Source organism: Scleropages formosus, chromosome 13 (genome assembly GCF_900964775.1).
Source record: "Scleropages formosus chromosome 13, fSclFor1.1, whole genome shotgun sequence".
Lineage (NCBI taxonomy): Eukaryota > Metazoa > Chordata > Actinopteri > Osteoglossiformes > Osteoglossidae > Scleropages > Scleropages formosus.
This window is the reverse complement of record NC_041818.1, coordinates 17,980,551-18,006,284: the sequence shown is the minus strand read 5'-3', so window position 1 is coordinate 18,006,284 and position 25,734 is coordinate 17,980,551. Positions and strand designations below refer to the sequence as shown.

The 25,734-nt window shown below is 45.3% G+C and overlaps 2 protein-coding genes across 8 annotated transcripts in view; both read right to left on the bottom strand.

The window, feature by feature from the left end:
* Positions 1-20,165, bottom strand: part of LOC108936869 (actin filament-associated protein 1-like 1) — a 32,001-nt gene extending 11,836 nt beyond the window's left edge. The window contains exons 1-7 of one of the 4 annotated variants that reach the window (XM_018756509.2): positions 19,992-20,165; positions 2,561-2,686; positions 2,190-2,273; positions 1,778-1,872; positions 928-1,039; positions 629-748; positions 247-458 (exon numbers count right to left, since the gene is read on the bottom strand). In XM_018756509.2, the coding sequence (XP_018612025.1) occupies positions 247-458; positions 629-748; positions 928-1,039; positions 1,778-1,872; positions 2,190-2,273; positions 2,561-2,686; positions 19,992-20,019 (777 nt within the window). In that variant the 5' untranslated portion in view covers positions 20,020-20,165. Of the gene's footprint in view, positions 1-246; positions 459-628; positions 749-927; positions 1,040-1,777; positions 1,873-2,189; positions 2,274-2,560; positions 2,687-7,305; positions 7,567-19,991 lie in introns of those variants that run through there. The other 3 variants (XM_018756512.2, XM_018756507.2, XM_018756513.2) reach the window with 3 other exon arrangements.
* A 1,107-nt stretch (positions 20,166-21,272) lies between these two features.
* ablim3 (actin binding LIM protein family, member 3) overlaps positions 21,273-25,734 on the bottom strand; it is an 88,429-nt gene continuing 83,967 nt past the window's right edge. For 2 of the 4 annotated variants that reach the window (XM_018756280.2, XM_018756282.2), the window contains 7 exons: positions 24,693-24,722; positions 23,803-23,861; positions 23,540-23,578; positions 23,225-23,285; positions 23,001-23,008; positions 22,421-22,501; positions 21,273-22,323 (listed from right to left, as the gene is read on the bottom strand). In XM_018756280.2, the coding sequence (XP_018611796.1) occupies positions 22,210-22,323; positions 22,421-22,501; positions 23,001-23,008; positions 23,225-23,285; positions 23,540-23,578; positions 23,803-23,861; positions 24,693-24,722 (392 nt within the window). In that variant the 3' untranslated portion in view covers positions 21,273-22,209. The remainder of the gene's footprint in view (positions 22,324-22,420; positions 22,502-23,000; positions 23,009-23,224; positions 23,286-23,539; positions 23,579-23,802; positions 23,862-24,692; positions 24,723-25,734) is intronic. The other 2 variants (XM_018756283.2, XM_018756281.2) reach the window with 1 other exon arrangement.

The window sequence follows — 25,734 nt, the reverse complement described above, 5'->3', positions numbered from 1 at the left end:
ACAAAAAGATAAAGACCAACGTTACTCCTCATTCCGAGGGTAAAAGTAATTATTAACATGCCCATTGTTAAACCTTTACACTTTTGCAGGAGAGTTGGGCAGCAAAAATCCAGAGTGACCAGGGAGAGCTCAGAGATGCAGTCACAATGCTGACTGACTGGTGCACAGAATGACCAGAACACATAGTGACTGGGAGCATACAGTGACCAACTGTGGAATGAGCGCCTTCCTGTGTCGCAGGCTTACCAGCAGACGGTTCTCACGTATGACAGTCAGCTGCTTGGCCCACTGTCCGAAGCGCTTCTTCCGCAGCAGGAAGGCACAGATGCGGCAGTCCTTCACTGGGCCCATGGAGTTCTCTTCAGATGGCCACTGATGCGTGAGGCGCTGGGCCTTGGTCTCCTCATCTTCCTCATCGTATGACTCATAAGAACTGCTGAGAGCGTCCGAGTCATTGTCTGTAAAGACCCATATGAAGAGGATGTTTCTGTGAGAGACATGCCTTTAAGCAATGAATACAGAAATACTCAGCTTTTATCTCCTTTTTGAAAAAAAATTTCAGCTATGTAAGAATTATTTTTGACCAAGAGCCCTCTCATGTATCAAACTGGCAAAGACTTTTGCTTACAGGAGTTCTTACGATGACCATTGATGCGGGTGGTCGGATAGTTGTTATCTGCATCTTCATAGTATCCATCTTCTATGGAGTTTGGGGGGCTTGAACTACCTGTGAAAGTGCAAAGGGCAACTGCCAGGGGTCAAAGGTTATATAGGCCTGCGTGATATACCTATCAAACCCTTGCTGAGTCTGGGTGGGCAACCAGATAGAGAGTTTCAAAGGGTCCATGAGAACAGCATGGTTTGCTCCAGGCTGTCTTGTTTTACTTATGCTTCGTACCGGTGTGAGAAAGCATGTAGAGTACCTACCACGGGTAGTGATGTACTGGGGGCTCTTGCCAGGGCTGAGGGGCACAGCCTCCTCATAGTAATCCTCTGGTGGGGGTGTGGTGGGCAGGGGCGGCGGAGTATCTGCTGGGCTCTGAGGGTCAGTAGTAGAACACAGTAAGCTCAGCCAGGTCAGTGTGTCGAGGCCACAGATGCCTGTTCTTTGGGTTCCAGCTAATTATAAACAGAGTGCATCACTCCCACAACACACTACTCCCCTTCACACACAGATTAATACACCCAACAGAAATGACCCAACTGCAAATATCTTCTCACAGCATCTGGAGTAGCTACAGAAGGTACAGATTTTTCTATGGTAGGATCTTTACATGAACTCATTATTAGAAATGTCAGACTACTTCAGGGATATGTGTGCACTGTGAAAGGAGTAAAAAATACAGGTAAACACTGAGAAGACAAGAACTGGAAATGTCACAACCACGTGACATGTTAGAGCACATAGAAGCCTTTTAATTATTGGAATACTGCTGACATGGCATATTGTGCTGGATCTCATTATGTGTTACATTTCTTTTGGCAGTTGAATACAGGACTTTTGAGTCAATGACAAAGTCTCTAACCAACTTATGGACATGCAGCACTTATATTCTGCTCTACGGCTGGGTGTGCCCTTTGTTTTAGTGCAGTCAATCTTATTTCAGTACCTCCAGTACAAGTAGTATTACCTATTTCACCAGCAAACCCTGCTATTTATCTGTGGTGACAAACACTGCTTAAATTTTCTCTCTTGCCCCGTTATTTACAGCAGGCTTATTACAGAGTGACTTCATAGTTACACAGACACAACTCTTCCCCTGAAAGGACTGCTCACCGATTTTGGGGGCGGTGTTTCCGTTTCAGGCGTTTCCTCCTCTCTCTCGTCCTTCTGTTCCTCTACGGCGTCTTTGAGGTCCCTCAGGTCACAGTCTGCGGCACAGAGAAGAAGAGTTTTTTAAAAGGCACACTCACTGAGAGTGAGTGCCAGAGTCACACTGGAGCAGCAGGGATCACGGTTATGGCCATGGACTCACACAGCTGGTGGTTGGTTCAAATTCTAGGAATGAGGCTGCAGTAGTAGCCGTTGGCAAGATACTTAAGTTGAATTATTCAAATAGCATATCCAGCCATATAAATGTGTACAACTGTGATATGCTGTGATTGACAGCATTGGCTAAGCAACACAATGCTAATAATTCCAGCATTAAGACTGTCTTATGAGAGGGAGGAGATACTGGTGTACCTACCAAACTCTTCAAACAGGGATTCTACAAAGCTTGTGCCGTTTCGGTATATGGAAGTGTTCATGTACATGTAGTCTGTTCCATTAACTGCAACACACAAAGAGAGGAAGAAAGAAAGCAAATTATTTCGTCACTTAGGTTTTAGTGTCTCAGCTCAAGCTACTATCTTGTTCTTTTATATGACCAGGTGTTCACAATAAACAGATTAAAAATTTAAAACTTTATTCAAGTTTCCCCTTGAAACCTGACATCTTGGATGCACAATGGCCTTAATTTCTAAGACCTTTATGACTGTTACAACTTTTCCTTTAGTTGAATGATAGGTTCTGGTAGATTCCTGCTTTCCCTAAATTCCCCAAAACAAGGATTCTCACGTGAGGGCTTCAGCTGCTTCAGGAGGTTTCTCACAGCTGTCTTCTTCTCCGCTGTTGCTGCGCTCAGGGTCTCATGGTCCAGCAGTTTTAGCAGGACATTCAGCTCTGCCACCAGGTGCTCCATAGCTGCCAAAGAATCGATCACAACAACAGTAGGTCCTCATGGCAGACAGCACACTGGTTCCTGAGGTCATGGAGCTTTTGTTAAAGCAGGAATACTTGGCTCTGGCAGGTCAATGTTTTGCAGGTTACCTTCAATCTAGAATTAAAAAACAAAATACAACTGACTCAACTGGATCAAGATACTTTGGGATGATTACTGACACGCAGTGATATGCAATTGTTAACCTGTAGGCAGTAAAGCCATATTCGGCTATGAAACACAACTGTCTGTTACAGGGGGAACCCAACTACACTGCACTGTAAGACATATTGAAGAAGTACTTTTTAACAACACATTGGGGAATGTAAATAATCTCAGTGAAAGATTTATATGGCCAATAAAAAAGTATTGTGTTATTGTAGAATTAAGATGTTGGGTGGAAAATCTTTCATATACTGCATCCTAAAATGTTTAAATCACAAGGAAGGCATATGCACACCCTAGAGTTTTCAGACTGCTGATGCTATAATGAGGAAACTGGGAGTGGTGGAAGGAAATGGAACCTCTGCGAAAAGATCCTTCACCTGGACAACTTGAGGAAAAGATCCCACTGTAAGTCATTCTGCCAAACAGATGAATTACAGCATGTGCATGAGACTGAAGCAGCAGCTCAAATTTTCCTTGGAAGCCTTCAGCTGGGGTTTAGGGTTCAGACCACTCCCTTAGGCCATTTCTTTCATAGGGCAGTGCAGTGGGGCATCCCCTTCTGAGAATGTGCAAACTGCCCAGCAAGTCACCCTTCACTTAGTGATTTACCTGCTCCAAAGCATTACACCCTCACGGTCCACACATTTTTATCTCTGCTCATTTTGCTCCCATCCTTGCCAAGTAAATTTATTGCCAGCATTCCCATCTCTCTGGAATGAAGTTTATGAAGCCACTGGGTCTATACCAGCACTTAGCACCGTTTACAGGACCAGAAACAGATTCTTCCTTAGACTGAATGGTGATGAACGCACACCTTATGCTCCATTGAATATCAAGCAGCTCCAAAGTCCTTGACATCTAAAGTTTCATGATACTGTTATATGATTTGCAAAATATAAGTTGCCAAAGGCAGGGTTACAATACACAAAGATGATCACAATACTTATCTGTGTATACAGCATTTAGCCTAAAGTTTTATCCAAATTGTTGTGTTAAATAATACTTAAAAATGAGTCATGAAGTACAGTCTAAAACAACAAGCTCACCTGGTAAAATCTGCCAGCATAAAATACCCAAAAAATGAGGCTTGACATATAATGCTAAACCACCAATTAGTCTCCATTACTTCGGGGCCCTGCAGACGCAACAGAGTTTGATGTCATGTAACAGTATTGCTATATTGTCCTGCCTGTGGAGGAACATCAGCTATCCCACTCGATTTACCCATCACACATCTGGATATCTTGGCTGAAAGTGCTGCAGAGCCCCTGCCAGAACATCTACCAGAGAGCCTGACATCTTAATGCAATAAACAGGCGTGATGGGGCATGGCCCGAATCGATTTCATATGCCAGCCCCAAAACATAAACTCCTCAACAATACGCAAACAATGGTCAATCTGTTACTTCTCAAGACTTTATGGAGGAGGAAGAAATGACTGGGGATGTTCTATGGGAGATTATGCTGGTGAGAATTTCACATTCTGAAGGAAGAATGTGACTGGACGACATTGAAATTCAACCCAAGTTATGTTTTTGTAAGTGCATTTGTCTCGGAGAAGATCTTAAAGCCCTACGCAATAACCATATATGAGGGTACGCTGAAAAGTATCTGCAATAATTTGTATTTGACCAGATTTTTAATGTTGCAGATATTTTTTGACTTACCCTTGCAGAAACACTTTCCTTTAAAGCACTATTTTTTTTTTTTCCCCTCCTCTTATGGCCCAGTACTGATGACAGCCCCTATGAAGAAACATGGTCAATCAATCAAGGTCTCTCAAGATGTCGGTGTGTTCTTCTTCCCTGTTGTCAGTGTCTCGGTGACACATTCCCCAGAATATTGCTGCCAAGTTGTCCCAGCACCTTGCATAAACCACGGAGGCACTGAAGAGGCACTAAAATTACTGGCTCCGCTGCATCCACTTTGTGGTGAATCCAGTTACTGGGCTTGGCAGCGTAAAATCATGGACGGCTTCAGGCGATGTGTGAACCTGTCTCAAATTACCTTGTAAATGTCATGGTAATTTGTTTGTGTGCTTCTCAGTGCTGATCGACAGCATAAACAGATCTTGAGGAGGACACCCCAGTTTGTTGTTCTCCCGTACCCCCCATGCAGACACAACAAGAATATCCAGTGTCCACAGGGGTGTGACAGGAGCCACAGCAGCCAAACACAAGTCCATTGTTTCTTGTTGACACTTAGCATTGTTGGCACTCACTTCCTCTCTCCCTGCCCCTTTCCACCAGTGGACTCCTGCTGTGTTTGTTTGTGTGAAGTGTTCACAGGCTGACCTCATCTCCTCTCACATTCTGTTTGCCACCTGATATTTTACAAAGAATAACCAAAATTATAATCTTGAAAGAATTCTTGCCCATTGCTGGCCCGGAGTTCCTTCAATTGTGCACTCTGAATCGTACAGTTAAACACACCAGAAATTACATCCCAAACTGTAATGCACAGGATCAGCCATGCACATGTGTGAAATGTGACGCTCTTGGGCTAGTGGCCTTTATTGTGGTGGCAAAACAGGGGTTAATATTGCACAAAGAGTGTCACTGCATTCACAGTGGTATAAGGGAACCTTGACACAGCGGGAGATGGGACTGTGGTTAAAGGAATTACCATGCCTAACACAGAAGTCTGCACCATGCTGCTATGGTGTGGGCTGGAGTCTTTCTGCTGCTACTCCCCCCATCCGCCTTCCACACAGCAGAGCCCTGTGGTTTCCCCAACATGAAGGCAACCTGCCAACATCTGGACATGCGAGGTCACCTCAAGCATGGAGATGGGTGGGAGCAGGGGATCTGACACACCCCAGCAACCGGGAGAGGTCTGGCAACTTGGTCTTGCTCCAGTTCCTTCCCAGTGAAACACAAGATCAATGGCAGAGAGCTAAAGCTCGAATGAAGGGCGCAGCCTGGAATAAAATTCCATTACATTTAATTAAAGACTGCCACGTTGCCAGAGAGACCACATCACACGAACTTCGCTGCCAGGTGGAAGAGAAGTGACTCCCCGCATGCGTTCATCTGCTCTCGCTTCTTACGGAACAAACACAGCGCTTTGGTGGGAGGTCAGTTTCAGGCCGTCGGTTCAAGCCGTGACTGACAGATGCTTTTCCAGTTCCCACAGAGATGGATCTCCTTTGTGACACTGATAAAGGACAGCGCCTCTATCATGGCCTCCCTTTATCTGGTGCAACACCTGTGCCAGAATGTGGCAGACCGCTTAGAAAGCCAAGGCAAACAGAAGGTTGTCCAGCGCACACCCAGGTCCCTGCAATGTAACTCACATGTGGTTTGCTCTGATAACATCAAGTCCAAATAGTACTGGACAGCTGAGGCTGGGAAGACACTGTTCAAATGACTTTTAACAGCTTTACTTGTCCTGTTTTTAGGCTACTTGCCCTTCGTTTTGATTAAGTGTTACTACTTCTGTAATAAAGTCCATATACTTCCTCTTTATTCTTTTTCATTTCACGAGCTGGGTTTTATTTTTAATCCAAAGTGCATCATAACCAGAACCAGAGTACCGGAGCATGCTGTTTAACATGCTTTAATTGCACCCTGCCCATTAGTCCAAGACAAGGTACAATTAAACCCCAGTGAGGGTACATACAAACTTGCTTCCTGGTGGTTTCAAACCTTGAGAGCTGTCTGGGAAGATGGGCTTGCTCTTCAATTACACCAGAACAAGATGACATAGCTGTGTTCAGTTTTAGAGGAACACCCCTCTTGTTTGCCTTTCCTCATTTCAGAACTCCATCTGAAAACCTTTAGACTCCGGCAATCCATATAAATAGGATATTGTATATTCCACATAAGCAGCCATCTTAGTGCAATAAAAAGATAAAGTCCATTAAACATTATTGCATCCCACCATCATATATTGGACAAAGGTGCATGACACTTACCTTTTAAATGGGGTAGAAATGACAAAACTGGAAAAACTGACAACAAGATATGTCCACTACAGATACTTGTGAGCCATTCGACCGTTAAAAACTCAATGGCATTAAACAGGAACGCATGTTAAGTTTAGGTCCTCAAAGACGAAGAAAGCTCAGAGGCACTTGGCAAGTGCTGTGAAAACGTTTGCTCTAACATGTTTGCAAGTGGAAGGGTTTCTAAAGCTGTGCCAAGAAAGAAACAGGATCCCACTGGTGGAATCTTAGAAAAAAAGAGCACATTCAGGCAAAGTCTCCTGGCAAGAAAACCTCACTTAACAGGTTTCTGTCTCTCTCGTTCTGAGTGATGGATGCATGCTGACAGGAAGTGGATGGATGCACTCTGGTCAGTCCCAGCTCGGACATGTGGCCCACAGGCAGCTACAAACCATTCAGACGTTTGCCTTTTACCCCAGGAAAGCCGCTCTACAAACACCAGCCTGGTCCAGCAAAAGACAGGATGAACTGCCAAGATTTCATACCTACCTGTTACAGAAGAGGACGAAGAGAGACCCACCATCCTCCTGTTGTTTTTCACTTTACATTAAGAAAAAAAAAATCCTTGCCTGAGAGAAAATACTGAAGTCATCGACATTGCAGCTGGAAATTACTCTGCAACAGTCTGAGGAATGACACCACTCCTCTTGATGAACCCATGAATTAGAGCTTCGCCGAACCTCCGCGTCTCCGTCCCCTCCTTGCGGTAATGCTTTGTGGTAATACAAGAACCGTGGCTCATGTTCTCCCTGTTCCTCTCTCACTCTCAGCACCACCCCCACCCACACCTCTCCCTCCCTCTATGTGGTGATTTTAGCCTCCAGGGAGGAGGAAGACAGCAGCCACCCAGCCCCCAGATGTAATCCCTGGAGATGAAGAAGCACCTGGGAGCAGCCCTGAGTGAACAAAACTCCCTGCTCAGCCTGTGGCCTGGAAAGCTGCCACCTCCAGCACTTTCTGACCACTCCCAAACACCTCCACGCTCTGTCCTCAGCCTCTCCTGTGCCACAGTTAAAGTTGGCTTTGCAGATCCCTTTTGTTATACATATACTACACCCAACCTTCCCTGCAACACAGCACCACGGAAAACACAGGCTGCTGGATCCCAAAGTCTTTACATACAGGGGCGAGTTGATAACGTAGTAGACCTGTTGCCTGTGGATCCGAAAGTTGGAGGTTTGAATCTCATCCACAGGTGCAGTAACCTTGAGCAAGGTATTTATGCTAAAGTGCTCCAGTAAAAAAATTACCCAGCTTTATAAATGTGTAAATAGTTGTAAGTACATTAACGTTGTAAGTTGCTTTGGAGTAAAGTGTCAGTTAAATGGATAAATGTAAATGTAGTATGCAACGTAAGCACAAATATGGTGTGGAAAAACAGCAACAGCAAAAAGACAACATCTTCACAAACGCATCCATGACTCATGTCAGCTTCATTGAACTCTGTAAAAACAAGTCTTTCTTCACTCATGTTTCACTTTGACACTTTCGAAATACGGGTAACTTCAGGTTCTCAAGAGCTACTTGAAAAAGAAGCGTATATGGGCAATCCCTCCGTACAAACTCTTCGTTTCAACGGTTAAGATGTCTACCCTTCACAGGAAAACAATGAAATAGTTCCATACAAAAGTCTCTACATCATTACCTGTGGTTATGGGTGAATCATGTGGGAACACTGTGAAGGAGTTTTGTTCTCTGGTATGATGCCTTAGATCCAAAATGACCTAGAGGCTCTGAAAAGCAGCTGCTATCAGAAAGGATACTGGAAAACACAGTACTTAAAACTCATGCCATTAATCAGTGATTCAGCTCCTTCAGATACAAAGTTTCAGCAACCTGCTTGTACAACTCGCTTGTTCCCCTGAGCAATAGAACCCATTGGGATTACGGGATTGAGATCACTGGCCACATCTTCTGCGGAAACTGCAACCCTTGTTTTCGTTACATCCGCTGTGCCCATCGGTGCCGATTCCGCTCACCGACACTCTCCGTGCAGTCATCCTTAAACAGGGCTCGTGTTCTGCTTTGACGAAAGCCCCGCAACCAGCAACTACAGTGCCCCACAAGACCCAACATGCAGAACACCAGCACGGGGAGAAGATTTGTTTGTCTTGCTGTGTCATGGGCAAGGTATGCCGATAAGCTCTTATCTGCGGGGAAAGCAGACACTTTCTTTCTCCCCTGGGGGTTGCTAAGGCCAGCCTTCTGTGGCCCTCACAAGCTTACTATTAAACACTGGGCACAGAACTTGGCGCTTCAAAACTGTAATACTTTAACCTGTGCACACGGTGCCGAAATTCAGAAGAATGTGGTGGCTACCACAGTAGCTCAGTAAGTTTAGTATATTCGAAATGCCAAGCAGTTTGAGTCACATTCACTATTGACGACCGGTGTCGTAGGCAGGGTTGCAGCGCTCCAGTTCCTGTCCCGGAAACACGGGGCACTGCATAGGCAGGGCATAACCAAGCCAGAGCAGCAGTACATCGCAGGACAGCCACACATGCAATCACCCTCTATAGATAATCCAGTCATCAATCCATGGGAAACACATCTTTGGACTGTGGGAAGAAACCAAAGTGTCTTAACACGCAAACATGGGGAAAACATGTGAACTGCACACAAACACAGCAGGTATTAAACTCATGCCTGAACAGCCCAGGTGGCACCAGTGCTACTCACTACAATACTGTGCCGCCCCAAACATTCAGTCTGGGTAAATATATTTATCCTAAACTTCATTTTCAAGTAGCAGACGTATTGATCTGTAAGACTGTAAACGATGCATGTCCCCCCCCCCCCTCGGAAAGAGTCCTTTCAAAACAAACATTGTGAGACCTTTTTTTTTTGCAAGTATACACAATAAACTTTTCAAACATGCAGATTTAATAATGCACAGGACTGCAAATTAGGGCAAATTGCTTGTTTCAGTTCATCATCTTAAGTACAGTTATTCTACATTTTCCTGCCGTGGCTGTCAGACTTTTATTTACACTGGATAGAAGAAAGCAAGGTAAAACAGGAGTTGGAAGGCAGATCAGCTGCTTGTGCGGGGTGAGAGTTCGGTGCGAGTAAGTTTCGTAGAAAACCGGAGCGGAAAAGGGAGGAGGAAGAGGAAGTGGGAAAGAGGAAACAGCGGGACAGGTGAACTCAGGAACGTACGGAACAGGATATTCTAGGGGTGCCGCAGAAGACACTTTACAATTTCAATTCATAGCTGGCATGGGATGTAAAGATGAGGGGGCAGAGGGCTTGGGTGGGGTGTGTGAACTTTTCCAACTCTGCTCAGGGTGGATCCATCCACTGCAGCTTTCTCACCACCGGCACTTCCTTGCTACTGCTGTTCCCGTGTGACCTCCGCACTGCTGCGTCCCCCACCCCTTTGAACTCTGATCGGACGCAGGCAAAACCTGGAGGCCCCTACGTTCACTTTCCTAACCACGCTTCGCAGCGGAGGACCTGCCTAAGATGGACAATGTGACCTCTGACCTCCAGAGGCGCTCTCCTGCTGGGGTGACCATAAACACGCGCACAAAACCTCTGCGTGGCTTTACAAACAGCAGGCTCTGACACACCTTCTACACATACTCATGCAAACAGAAATCTTTTAATGAAGGTCTGGTAGAATACTTACCCACCATTTTCTCTTGTAATATTTAGTAAATGCATCACTGTAAGTAATTTTATCCTCCTTCAGGATAGTAAAACCAGACAAAGAATACACGCAATCTTGTGCTTTGTAAAGTACTACTGACAAACAGATCGCAGGGAACTGCATGTTGTGACCGTAATGTCTCTTAAGCACCTAGAGTGACATTTTTAATGATGTTTTGACAAGAAACGATAAAGGAGACGCACAGTTTCTTTCTGCGAGACACTGTTATGGTTAACAGTTGGTATGTTATCACTCTACATCAAACTGCACTGTGTTTTACCAAGACGCTCCAGTGAGGCTATTGCGGCACATCTTGCCATGACGAGTGACTCACAAAGGGCGAAGGGCAGGGATCTCAGCGCAATCTCATCCTGCTGCAGTTGTTCCCATGTTTCTATGTTTGAAGAACACGCCTGCCATCTGATACACGGGGGACCTTTCTCAGTGTTGCAAAGCCTTTCTGGATTCCAAACATACTCAGCGCATGAACATTTGTCTGTGTGACTCTTGGTCAGAGTTACCAAAAAGACCATGGAGAACTCAAGACGTTTAAAAAGGTGTGAGGTCGATCAGTACAGGTAATAAGCGATGATCAGTGAAGGTAATAAATGTCAAGACAGAACTGGGTATGAAGGACAAGAGACAATTTTCCATTGTCCTTGATTTTTGGAGTTTACGTGTTCTCCCCATCTCGGTCTGGGTTTCCTCCAAGTGCTCTGGATTCCTTCCACAGGCCGAAGACACATAGTTTAGGCCAACTGGCCACACTATACTGCCTTTAGTGTGTGTGTGTGTGTGTGTGTGTGTGTGTGTGTGTGTGTGTGTGTGTGTGTGGGGCGCTACCCTGCAGTGGACTGGCGTCCCGTCCAGGGCGTTCCCTCAAGCCCTGTACCCAGTGAATCCGAGATGGGCTCTGCACCGCTGCAACCTTGAGCCTGGACAGGCAGTTATGGAAACAGAGTGAGTGACTGAGCGAGCAAAAGGGAGGGAAAACAATATTCATCCGGGGGCCCAGAATTCCTAGCTACGCCCCTGGTTAGAAGAAACAGTCCTTTGGCCAAGCGTGTGTGTGCATTTGGGTGTGTTTGCCTGGCTGCTGCTTATGGGAGGGACACATTCACACTCCTGTCCCTGCCTTGTGCCTAGTATGTCCAGCTCCTTGCCCTGACTAACTGCTTGGGTCAGTAGCCTGACCAAATTAAACAAAATAAAATGTCTTTAAAGAGAAAAAAAAAAAAAAAAACAGTTAAATGATATCCCATTATTTCAGAGATGTGAGCATGAGATGAGCCATCATATTCACGCAGATATCATCAAGCAGCAGCGAAAGAGCTCTTCAGAACCAAACAAATAGAACACTGTTCACACAATGGTCAGAATCAGAAAAGAAAACTGCTCTCAAGACAATAACATGACACAATAGAACACAACGGTAAGCACGGCTCAGTAAAAATCACAGCTACGTGTACCGAACTGCAGTGGAGAAAAACAGACTGCAGGCATTGTCAGTAAAAGAATACATCCGGCAGCTGTGGTTTCCTCCACAGGCAAACGAGGATTTCTATCAGGGTTGGCCTTCTGCTTCCTATTCCTCTACCCTCTCTGCCGTGTCAGCTAAGCCTCCTCCCTGGTCGCCGTGTGCTGAGTCGGTCTCTCTCCATTCATGACGCTCCACAACGAAAGCCCAGTCCAACAAAAACAGCTGGAGCAAGATGATCTTGATATGACCTCATGGATGATGCTCTACATGGACCAAGTCAAAATGAACAGGGCCTAAGTGGACAGAGGCCAACTTCAAGGGTATCTGTCTGGCCTGAGGGGCACAATTCATCGATGCAGGCAGACAGTGGTGGCTTGTGTCTGGGGTTAGGGATCAAGGGTCAGCTACATCACAGGACACAGTCCCAACACCCAAGCTCAACACTTCCATGGGTCTATTCTGAGACCTCTGCACATCCTAGAAGGAAGGATGATGATAGTAGAGACATTCGACACATGCTCAGGGTTGAACTGCTGAAGTCCATCTCTGTCTGGCAGATGCATAAACTAACAAGCTCAAAAATAAATACATTATATATACTGTTCTGAACAGTTACGTGTTATGGATTTTTAAATCCCTCGATTTACATTTGGTCATCACTGCTGTTATTTCCTCATTACGTTTATTTACTGCAACAAAAACTGCTCTTGCAGACGCTCAGCATAAACAAGACGGTCAGATGTTTAAGAAGCCCAACAATAAGTTTGACACATAATACAAACACATCTATCTGGACAGAGGGATGATCTAAACAGGGCTTCCCGTGTCTGCTGAACCCAGCTGCTCCGTGCACAGTGACAGCAAAGGCTGTCCAGAGAGGCGGTGATATTGCTCCTCCTGCTCTTTCTGCTCATCACTCGTTTGTATTTGTTTCTCTATCTTTATAGTGACTTAAACGCAGTTTTAAAGGAGCCAGCAGGTGGCGCAGTGGTTAGAGCCATTCTCTTGCAGAGGACCCAGGTTTCAATCCTTGCTCCTCCTTCCTGTTCATCAAGGTGCTTACCCTGAACTGGTGCAGCAAATATTGTTGTATAAATGGGCAAATAATGGGAAGCAGCTTAATTTACAAACATAAGATTGTAAGTCGCCTTGGAAAAATGTGCCAGATCAATTAATACATAATGCAGTACCTGACTGTTTAAAAGTATACAACATGCACTATTCATCTTTTTTTAAAAAAAAACTGCTTTTTTAAATCTGTTTTGCTTCCTCGGTAACTCCCCGCAATGTTTAATTTTTGCGGTTCACTTTCCTTGTGTTGACATTTCTTTCAAAATTGTCCCCTTAAAGTATTGTGCAGCAAAATAAACAAAAACACACACTGTACCCACAAAACACAAATACAACCTGAAGACCTGGTCAATACTACAGACTTCCTATAATTTTGTCTCGCTCCCTTCCTGAAGTGCTCCCCAAGCTGGACCCGAACGCATAAACGTAATCATCTCGACCGAAGCACACATTTATTTATTAGCTTTAGCAGACTAATCCAGCTTTCCTGGGGAACACTACTGCTATGGCTAATTAACCCAGTTCCCCTAATGAGCTTGGCTGCAGAATAGGCCATAGTGCTTATTTCCTGATGGCAGCCTTCCCATCCCCGCGTCGGTCGTTACGAGGGGCCTCCGCCGGGTCGAAGGGTCCATCCCGGGGAAACGAGGGGGAGAGTTACGACCCCCATGCTCCCGCTCACCTGTTTACATATTAACCAGCTTTGAAGGCAAGCGCTCTGCAGTGGAGAGCGGGGGACTTTGATGTGAGTTTCCATCACCACCCCCCCCCAGCTCAGACCCGGGCACCCCCAACCCTCCAGGCTCTGCGGTTCATGGCCATCAGGCCCCGCTGCAGTTAAACACCTCCCACTGGGTTGCCGAGTTTTGGTTTTCGCGTGTGGGAGGAACAATGGCGGCGGCAGTGGGAACCAGCTATTAATCACGCCGCTGTTGTTTAAAAACATGCGGATGCTAGAAGCCAGGGAGGCACAGAGCAATGCGCGTTTTTGGGGTGTGTGGCGCCACTGTGCAGAATCCCTCATTTCATCACATTTTTAACCCACGAAGCCGGAACCGAGACGGGGAACGTGGGTCAGATCCAAACCCAAGTGGGCAAAAGCTGCCAGAATGTCACACACGCCAGTTCAGGATGACACACTTCCGCTGGAGACCAGGCCACAGGGGTCAGGGGTCTTGTCAGAGGAAGGGGAAATGGGCTTTCCCGATTCTGCTTCGGGCAGCCCGCAGGCCCCTGGATCCCCAGACCCGAACTGGCATGAACCCGCATGCCACGATTCACCCCACCCCCAAAAAGCAGGCTGCTTGAAGCCCTCCCGTCCCTATTCATATTGCCGATCTGCAAAATCCCCCATGATTTCACCCGTCAGCTATGTATCGGAGAAGCTCTGTTTCTCACCCCAGCCCCCAAGCGCAGAGAAATGCCAGCGGGCCTGACACACTGTCAAGCCTGTGCAGAACCCAGAGCCATTGTGGGCCGCCAAAGAGTGGCCGCTTTGTCTGCCGTGCCGCGGATATTTATAGCGGAGCGCCTGTGCGCACCGCAGGCGCACGAAGGGGAGAGTCCCGCACTGAGGCTCGGCCCCGTCCTTCAAACCTGAGCAGATCCGTTGGCCGAACAGCGGGAAAATATATTAACCCAGGAACTGGAAACGGCGACGAGTGAAAACGCCTTCATTTTACAGTTTCAAATGTAGGGTCAAAATGTGTTAGAGGCAAACAGACGCTGTTACAAGTTAGTCAATTCAAAGTGACAGGCAAAGTGAAGCAAGAGCCCAATAAAAGGCGGATTATGTCGGCTTTCTGTAGTACATTAATCCCCGACAAAAAATAAGCCTTAAGCGACAACGACGGCACAAACTACACTTCGTATCTCTCCAGAAAGCGGTCTGCGTTCTCACAGCGCTGCCTTGACCAGCCCGAGGTTTCTCCCAGACTGGTCATTAAACCGGGCAGTTGCTGCCCTCCCCACACCTGGCTGGGTTTACCCCGGCTCAGCACCTTCTGGATGGAGCAGCCGTTGAGCTTGCATCATCCTTGACCACCAGCATTAACATACCAGGCGCTTGGCTCCTGCCAAATCACATAAAGGTGTCTCTCTGCACTTCAGCTCGGGTTCTGTTAGCGCTTCGGATGTCAGGCCTGTTTCCATCGCTAAGGCAACATGGGACAAACACAGCTGACCTATAAGCTAAAGTATTTCTCCACTCCCCACAAAACTCCTGAGTGGTGCCGATATCACTGCAAGGTCCTCTCCATGTTTAATTATTCACCGAATTTAAAAAATGTCCCACCGCTACAGAGGGTGAGAGGTATGTGTGTATTCAGGCCTTTCCATGGCTGTGACATGAGAGTAAGAGTTGGGGTCAGGGAAGGGTTAGGGTTACGGTAGGGTTAGGGATAGAGACAGGGATAGGGTAGGTTTAGGGTTAGACATGACTGAAGTCTGGTAAGATGCTCTGGTAACATGAGGCGACCCTGCAGTGAAGCAGTTTCCTGGTGATGAATGGAGGCTGACAAAGCAGCGCCTACTTAAACAAACAAGTGCCGACGCCGACGGAGGCCGATGACGCAGCTAAACAAGCAGAGGTATTAGCTCTTTCCCCCACCTCCACCATCCAGCAGCGTCATTCACCCAACTGCACTCCATCCCTCAGTCGGGCCAGTAAAATACTTTCACATTTAAATGCCACCATTGCACAATGTGAGAAACTGCTGTGTAGAGGCAGGCATTAATTCACCACGGGGCCAGTTACAGCACGCAAATGACGCAACGAACGCGAGTACTTGACTGAGGCAAACACGGTGCCTTTTCAGGGTTCAGACAATTGAAGGTATGCAGGGCATTCTATACCAAGGACTCTTCGACAGCCTGAATGTCCAAAGGTGAGAATTCAAAGGACACAAGATACATTTATTAATTTTCTGCTCTGCGCCCTACATCTAGGAGACAAAATATTTCAGCTCTCTCTTATTAAGGCCTTCCATATTCTTAGAGGCCTATGCCCAGGACAGAGAGCGGTAAACGGTTCGGTTCAGTTCACTCAACTGGCAGTCGGACAAACAGGATCTGCTTCATGGCCGAGGGCTTAATCGCCTTCAACTGCCCGCTGAGCTGTCCTCTTCCGGCACATGCAGCGGTACACAAACGCATATCCCGGGAAGAGGTGTTGCTGCTGCCTCTGGTCTCCTCATGAAAAAATGAAACTGCTTGAAAAGTATTGCGTGCTAAAGGAAATATAAGTCATTGTTACTTGAGTTTCAACACACCCATGCACACAGTTAGCCATAGCTGTACACTGACAGACCATTTGGAGGAAGGAAGCGTGATTATCCTGCAGAGTGGAGGAACAAAACCGGATTGTCGCGGGACTCGGGGGACAGGCTTTGCTCTATGATGCAATGTTCCAGAAAAAGAACGGACCCCCTTCTGGACCCTCTAGAACCAACCACATGACTGCACCAAATCCAGTTCAAATGCTATCTGCTGTGCTCTATTACGCAATAACCATGGAACAGCCTCTTAGCAAATTATCTGGTTAAGTCGATGACTGGATCACACTGCCTAAAAATGCAAAAAGGGCCAGATGCGCCACGGCTGCATAAAGAGGTGCTTGAGGTTGCTTCCGCCATGCGACATGGAGTTAAGGCTAAAGGACACCGCGGTCTCCTCACAATATCGCGTAACATTTCCGACCCTGCTGTGCAAGCCAGCTCAGCTGCCGCTACGAAAGATACACATCTTAGAAATTAGCTCGAAATAGCAACATCCTCTGCTAATTTAATCAAACAGGATGCTGAGGAAACAACAAGTGACCAAAAATAATGCACGCGCTACCTGTGTGCTCACGCAGACGAACGTCGCCCGGCAGCAAACGGAGACTAAAAACAACCCAGAGGATAAGGAGCAGGATCTCCACATGTACATGTAGATGGTGGCTGTTTTTTCCTGGTATTTGTGCAAACAGAGTCGGACCGAGAGGAATTCGCCCAGGACGAATTTCCGGGATGGGAGAGGGCAGCAAGGTTTCACTCAGTCCATAAACAGGCAGAGCGACCTGGCCTTCACCTGCTTCCAGAGAGGGAAGGGAACGGAAGAGAAAGGAAGAGCACAAGGCAGCAAAAGGGAGGTGGGTTACACTAAAGGAGGACAAGAGAGTGAAGAAATCTACAGGGTAGAAGAGAAGATGTGAGGGAGAGCAGGGATTTGGACAAGAGAGGTAGGTTGTAAGGGACAGTGCCAGGACTTAATTGCCGAAGGCCTGTGCGGAACCCCTGGGAGCAATGAGCAGAGGGTGGGGAACATCTCTGATTCTCTCCAAAGAACTGGGCACATTCCTTTATCACAGAACCCTGCTGTCTCCACACAAACTTATGCTCACTCTGTCCTGTAATGCTCAGACAGACCCATCACGTGCATAAATGTGCATAGTATCCTGGGAGAGAAACCACCATGGTCTTCTGGCAGGTTTTCTGTTTGTTCACTAGAATTCATTATAAAAATGCTTTAGCACAGGCATGGACCAGAGATAGAGCAAAAAGCAAAGATTTTATTGTGACCGTCAGAACTGGACCTGCCTGCTGACAAACAAAGGCATAAAAAGTGGAATGAAATCATACTAAATCGTCGTTCGTGTCACTTTGTGCTCATGCTCATTTGGAGCTTATGATGGTGTCGTTAGCTAAAATAAGCTTCAAGCTTGTTTGCCTTCAGTGGCTAGAATTGTACAATAGCGTACATCCTTCCAGATGGCTGAAGCTCTATGGTCAAATAACAATCTTCTCACGCCTAGCAATTTATGGCAAGATAGCTTTTCAAGAGAACATCGGAAACACGTGGATCAGATGATGTCAGGAGATGAGATGCTGAGGGCAAAAAGAACACCCTTAAGGAGAAGTCTGAATGAAAGACATTTAGTGTACTTTTTTCGTGACGTGGGTCATAAGTGCAACGAACTGAACATGAAGATCTCTGAACTCTGCATCGAATCCACATGATAGATCGCGAGAGGTGATATCTGTGAAATCAATCCCCGCGCAGATGAAATATCAAACGATGTGAAATATCAAACAATGTGAAACCTTAGCAAATATGCTTTCTTTACCTTCATCCCTATCCCAACTTTTATTGTCCTTCTATTTATTTTTACTTTCCTTTGCTGGCAGGTCAACAAGATTCGGTTTCAGGAATAGGAAAAGCGCACACATGGTTTTGGAGTACTGTGGCAAACACGCAAAGGTGTTTCTCTTCCAGATTCAATGACATGTCGCAAGGCCCAGCTTTGTTTTCAGAAATTGAAAGAACCATCTCATTGCTCAGGAGAAAGAGGAGCACCAGGAAAAGACAATACATTCCGAAAAAAAGTCCCACCAGCAGATTCCACTGCCAAAATTAAAACAAAGCAGTCGCCACACACTCATTCTTAAACAGAGCACCATGCCAAGACAGCAACTAACCAAACAGTAGGACTTCCAAGAGATCTTAAACCTACAAACCTCTCGCCCAGGGGGTCTCCTTAGAACTCAGCTCCTTATAAAGTCAGACTTCATATTATAAACAGGAGTTAGATGGGGAGATCATATGCATGCTGTCAAGTCCAAGAGCAATTGAAAACAAACTCTGCCTATAAACTGCACAGACTATATCCCACACACGGTATGATTATTTTCCAGATATATTGTTCTTTCCTGGCTGTCCTAATAAACTCTTTATTAAAGGTCTGAATAAACTGGGGGGAAAGCGGGACAGTTTTATTACAGTAAGCAGTTGTGAACTAGTCAGGTCCTGCAGGATGGAAAGCAGCGCTACAGTGTGGTAACAGTAGATGAAGAAACAGCTGCAGCCGGAGCCCTGGTTCACACTGAAATGGGTGGGACGTCCAAATAAACGGAGGACCGATTCCTGGCCTGGTGTTATGTACAGATTACTTATTATCAACACACAAAGCGAATGACCATGTGTAATGGCCAGTGTGACACAGACGTGTCCGTTTCGCAGTTTAATTTAGAATGTCACCGAATCCTTAAGTAGCTCTATATAATAAGGCGGTTCAAATAAACCTCACAATGGCAATTTTGTTCTTTTGGTGCTTTCGGCACACAAAGACACCGCTGTCCGGTTACGGCCCTGGGACCAAATCGATGGTTTGGATACAAAATCAGCCACGCATGACCAGAACTGCAAAGTGACCCGTCTTGGTTTATTGCAGCTGTCGCACACCAGGTTGCATCAGTCTGCGATACAGAGATGCGGAGCTGCAGCGTCATGGAGTAAAGCTCTTTACACAAGCCCGCACGCATGGCCACGATGAAGGACTCTGCTCTAGTTCACGAAGTCAAGGATGACCACGGCGAAGGACTCGGATCCAGCTCGGTCAGTCATTCCTGCAGTTTCACATCATTCTTCATTGCAGTGTCTCCCGCTGGAAGACGTTTTGGACACAGGTTCACCGCAGGTGCAGGCAGGTACCGTAACGCACCGGCAACACGCTGCGCTGACACTAAAGGCGATGCAAGGATTCTCACAACTAAAAGGTGTGCGAATGTGTTCAAGTGTTTGAACTGCCTGAAAAAGATACAAGGGAACTTCTTGAAAGTCGTTCAGATTTTATCACATTGTGAATGTTGGCCAACCTGGTGGCTGACAACTACCACACAAGACACACTGAACCTTCCCATAAGATGCAGAGTTTGACGTTATCAGTAGTATTTTAACAGACAGACAGCTTACATGATGCATGATTACAAACACATCATCATGATCATTATCATCATGTCTACACGAGACTCGTGTGAGTGAGAGGAAGAGAACACATATATATACAAAAATGCATACATGATCGGTAAACACGTTGACCGGTGTAGTAAACAAAAGTGCTTCACTAGACTGACCGAGACTAGACACGAATGAACAACATGCAGAGAATGAATCGTTGATTTGTACGAGTCTGTTAACATTCGTAAATGTACTTACACTTACAGCTGTCGAAATCGGTCTCCATATTGCTCGCCTCGGTGAATTAGTGGCCCGGTTCGTCCCGCAGAGCCCGACGCCCCGCTGTCCCATGTGTCGTGAAAGTGACAGATACGGGCCGATACGGCGCGCTTCTCAATGAACTCACACCGCCGCGGTGCTCACGCGTCTCCTCCCCGCCCCCGCTGCACGCGCTCGTACTTCCCGCCCCCTTCCCCCTTCCGCGCGCGCGCTGGGTCCTAACGCCCCGTCCTCGTGAGCGTCCCAACTACCTGTACGGGGTTTTGTCCTACGCTCCCGCTGCACGACGCCTTTGTGGACAGAAAAAGACGTCTTACAGACGCAAAATAAAGCAGTTTGAATGCCAACTCTTGGGGGCTGTGTGCTTAAAAAGTTCAGACCGAAACGGAAACACATGAAAACAGCGTTTTATTTAAATATAAGATATACATAATTTGTTGGTACAGTACTGACAGATAAAGTATAGCTAGGTTGTTTTATAGTTACAAAAGAAAAGTACAATTAAAAAATACATATATAATTATTCCCCTGTTATTTAAAAGTGTTTTTCAGTAACTAAGTTAAGTAAAGAAGTGTTCTCTACCCGACTTCACACTTTTTCAGACTTAAGTGATGCCGAACATTCAGACATGTAGGACAAGCAGAATGGCGGTATGGGAGTGTCCTGCAGGCCTTGCTGACTTGATGTTTGAACTACGCGATGTGGAATATAAACAAACATCAGTGTGGCCAGATGATTTTTTAACATTTTCTGAAAAATTATTTGCTAAAATACCAGCTTACTGTATTAAAGCTAAATGCCACCAGCAGTATGGGCCTTCACTGCATTCACTGCTACAGTTTCTCAATACTCTGTCTTCCTAGTCTCATTAAGAGTTGGCTGTTGACATTTAAATGAGGTAAAAAAATAAAGAAAAATGCAGATTACCTGAAAGAAAATTAGCTGAGCATTCCAAAATTTATGAGTAACACAGGCTACCTAGCTTCCAGCTGTATTAACAGTCTATATCTCCCACCACAAAAAGTACACTTCAATTGATTTTTGTACTCATAAGTATATAATAGTAAAACATCAAACATAAAAGTGGCTATCACTGCACAGAATATCTTACCAAAAGCAAATGTTTTAACTGCAAGAAAAAAAGATTCAACTCATCTGTCTTTATGATGCAAACACAAAATTGTCCTAGTAAGCAGTATATTTTCAGTCTTAAAGTCTTAAATTTTACTCAGTAAATAAAATTTGAGAGGTTGGTTTTCATGTGTTTAAATTGAAAAACAAAAAAGGATTAGGAAAAAATATGTGCTAGTAAGTATCAAGCTTTAACTTATACAGTTGCCCTTTTTAACAGTTCCTTTATCTCTTAACTGGAAATACATTCATCGGAGTTATAGCTTTAATTCGGCATTGTATGTTTGGAATCTACCAAGAAAAAGATTTTCTCAAACACCTGTTAAACTGGGCTCTAAACCTAAGAGATCACAAAGTTTTTTGTATTTTTCCTTTACTTCACTTTGGCTTTTAATAAATTCATATCCCAAACAATCCGCACATCATCAGAAATACTTAGGGAACAGGGTGAACCTCTCATTGTCTGTGAAAACTCATTGTCTGTACCCAGACCTTTAGTTTTATTTTTCTGCTTTGTCCTTTCCCTGAAAAACATAGTTATGTAATCATTTTGAGAAACAAGTCTTCTATGTTACAGTGAACTAAAGTGAAAATATACTCAGACATTTTTTTTCCCCACACATGTACTTTAAAGCAGGATTAAAGAAGGTGATGCATTCTCACTCAACATTCCAAAAAAAGTGGCAGATATGATATTAACATTCAGAGTTATTCAGTTTGCTGGTGCACACGTAAAACCTGAAAATAAGGCAAAGGCCAACCACTCTCTCAATCAAGAGCGTGTCAATGCAACCGTGGTGATGTAGGGACGTGTAGTCGAGAGCCGCAATTGTTATGTGGAGTAACAAACAGAGAGTAAAAAAGCAAAACAAAATAAACAAAATTGGAAATGACTGCAACATAACTGCTCAAATGATGTGTCTGAATCATGTCTGCAGCTCTTGTTTACAGTGTTGTGTCTCTTTCAGAAACCCATCCCGCTCTTGGGACTGGAGTGTGAGGCAAAGCTGACTCGGGTCCGTTTCTTGGTGAAGGGGGGCAGATCCGGGTTTCCGTACCATGCTGTTAAAACAGTCTGGCTTGCTTCTTGAGCTCATTCCTTTTCCACAGCGCCAGCCGATCAAAGTCCGTCATTGTCATGGCGAACACCTGGTAAAACTCCTCGGGTGACAAGTGACGCTAAGGATGAAATAGTGGAAAACATGCATATATGTCAAACAAAAGGCCATGTTCAAGTGCTTTCAGTGTAACAACGTCTTTATTCACCATGACTGACCTCTAACCTGGCCCTGTCCACATCCTTTGGCAGCCTATTCCTCCCTCTGGTGGTCACTATCAGAGTTTCATAGGGGTAGATCTGCATGAGAAGACAGGGGCCAAGGTGAGGCTGGACATTCATCCACTGAGTCACTAGGTCACTGTGATTTCACATGATGTTGTTGAGATCTGTGAGTATGAAATGAAAACTAAGTGGGTTTGTTGCAGCAGCTGTTATTGTCTATATTCCCCCCTGTGCTGTGACACATGTTTCTCCATGTTTGGTTCTGACTTCGAGTTAATCGTCTGCCCTAAACACAAGCACCCCCTCCTCCTTCTTTGAGCTGGGACCAAGCTCTTTAACTGCCTTGTGTTCTGGTTGTGAAGAAATTTATGAAACCTTGGAATCCCACAGCAGCCATCATACAACCTTCATGCTACAGATCCCATCCACGAACACATACGCAGAGGAACTGCTATTGAGTCAACACGTTCTCCCTTCCTCATCATTCAGGTGCCCCTGTCTCAGAATCATCTTCGCACACCACTCCAAAGTGGAACTGTATTCTCAAAGTCTGCCTCCACTGTGTAATTCTTACCTTGTATTCTGTGAAAAGAAAAATAAGGAAAAAACAGTTTTTCACATTATTTCAAAGGTATTTACATGCCCCATTCATACACACTGACAAAACTAAGTGAGTTTCAGGAATACATGTCTTTGTTACAGAAGTCATTCCATTAATACTTTCCAAGTTATACTTTAATTACATGATAAAAATGACTCCTGTGTGGAAGCCCTAATATAGTAAGTTGCATGACCTACCTCTAATGCCCCAGTTTACTGCATTACCGCTGTCATACTGGAAGTAATCAGCACTTTGTGGCTGAAAAATAATGAGAAACAGATAAAACTAATTTTAATACGGTTACACTTTTCTACACGTTCAACAGTTTTCATAAAGTCTAGTCTGTGTTCCTCAGTGTTCATTATAATGTTGAGGACTAAAATACAAAAATATAACATTAATTCATTTAGCTGAGACTTTTCTCCAAAGCAACTTACAGTGTTAGTTTACCTACAATCATTTACCCATTTGTACAGCCGGGTTATTTTAGTGAAGCAATTTAGGATAAGTACCTTGTTCAAGGGTAGTACATCCAGAGGTGGAGATTGACCCTGCGGGTTCAAAGGCAGTAGGTCTAACCACTATGCTACCAGCTGTCCCCAGAATATGAATGTCCCAAGAAATATGAATTATGAGCATTCTACTGTATGAAAGATATAAACTGCCTTACAATATAAGCTTTGGTTCTGTCCTTTTAAAGCAAGGTATTTTAGTTTGAGGCCCATGGAGATTTGCAGCTCATATCCTGCATGTTCATTCAGCCCAAGAATCTCACCCTGTGCAGTCCATTCCTCCCATAGCCAGGCAGAGAGGCTGACTTGGAGATATAGGAGTCTGGAAAAAGATGGGGTAATTCAAAATCAGGAACAATGTAGTTTAAAATCCATGTCAAACATTGCTTTGCAGTTCCCATACTCAACATGCCACAATAAATTACACTCCTGAATTAAGGTTGTGTGTGGTTTTTGGAATGTATGCATCATTGTTTCACTGTTTTTCACAGTGTTTTCTGCAAAACTGTTGTTTTTTTTTTTTTAAATTAAACCTGAGCTGCTCTTCACAGCTCCTTTACTTTGTCGATTTAAGTCTGGTTGTCGTAACGCTTTTCCAGTATTTATGTTTATGAACTGCAGAGGGCAATAAAGGCAAAGCTAACAGTTCTGTGATTCCAGTGCTGTGTTTTGTCATCCTGCAAACGCACCAGGCAGCAAAAGCTTGACAGTCTTTAATTTGCAGCTTTCCCCCTATACCCCCTAGTCTTAATCCCCTGCTGAATCCCCCAACCCTGACTAGCAGATCAAACATGCCCTCATTTCTTTCTAATGCATCTTTTAATCCCAGTACCCTCACAGTGTAGTATTTTTGATATATTATCTTTTCTAAACAGAAGCATTACTGAGACAGGATCCAGAAACTGATGTCAGTGCCCCTTCCAGTGTTACAGTAGGTGGTTTGTGACTGCGTCCTTCCATGAGACACGCAGCAGTGGACTGAGAGTGCACACTGTAATTGCAAAACTTCGGCTTGCAAAGCAGAACAGCAGAGGAGACAGAGCAAGGACTAGGACAAGGAAACAGCTGCGGTTTCCAGCTTCTTCACCCACAAGAAGGGGGAACCATCTGTGGAGTTAGTCAGGACACCACGGACTACTCCAGTTTTACTCACCACTGTCCGCGCTGTAGTGTGACCTGGGAGCTGGAAGACAGGAGAGTGAACGGACCATCAGATCCACAGTTAGAAGTTTGGCAACAGTGAGCAAAACATCATTTCTCTCACACCCACACACCCAAACCCCAGTTACAGAGAAAATGTCTTGTTATTGGAACTGGATCGGTACAGATCTAGACCCTGACTTTGAATAAAATAGTAAGAATTGTCAATTTCAAGTGTGGCAGTGCAAAGTGAGCAAATGTGCAAGCACACGAGTACGCGATACTCTGGGCAGAGGAGAAAAGTATTGCGCTATCTTGGTACGTGGAGCCATTCAACGTGATGCGTGGGTAAAGAATCAGACAAATGCTTTCTGGGCAGAGGCAAACAGAACCGAAGCCGCTGATTTACACCGGTGAGCACAGTGAGTCGAAAGGGCGTTTGCTCCGGAAAGCCTGACTAAATTGGACAAACAAAGCCCAGAATAAAAACACGCACATCAAAGCCGAAAATGGGACTAAAAAACATCTGTCAGAAGCCACGAAAAGAAAGGGAGGCACGCAGATAGATGCATCACAGTTGGTTTCCATTAAAATGCACCAAGTGAGTGGCATCCAGTTCTGCGCCTTTACCACGAGTGTGCCGCAGATGTGAGCAAAGTGGGCTTTCTGAGGGCCCTGTAAGAAAGCGCCAGCAGCTTGCAGCTGCAAAGTGACAACAAACCAATGAGTGGAATGGCACAGTGTAAGGATGTGTCAGTAGAACACAAGGTTACCCTCGAGGAAGCACACCGAATAGGGCAGCCTACACTGTTTAAAACACCACAGGCGAGCTCAGAATGGATGCTTTTCCTGCCGTTATGATTACAGTATTCACTTCTGCCTTTGAAATTACACAATGGAGGCTAACTGGACAATTTAAAAGGCAAAGCGGTGAACCCGTTCGGGGGCTCGATAAGCTTCAGCTGGACACCCGTTCCTCCGACTGGTGGGCTCGTGTGGGGGTGCTTTGCCAGTTCCACATTCCCCGGGCCCTTTCAGAGCAGCGCTGTTTGCTG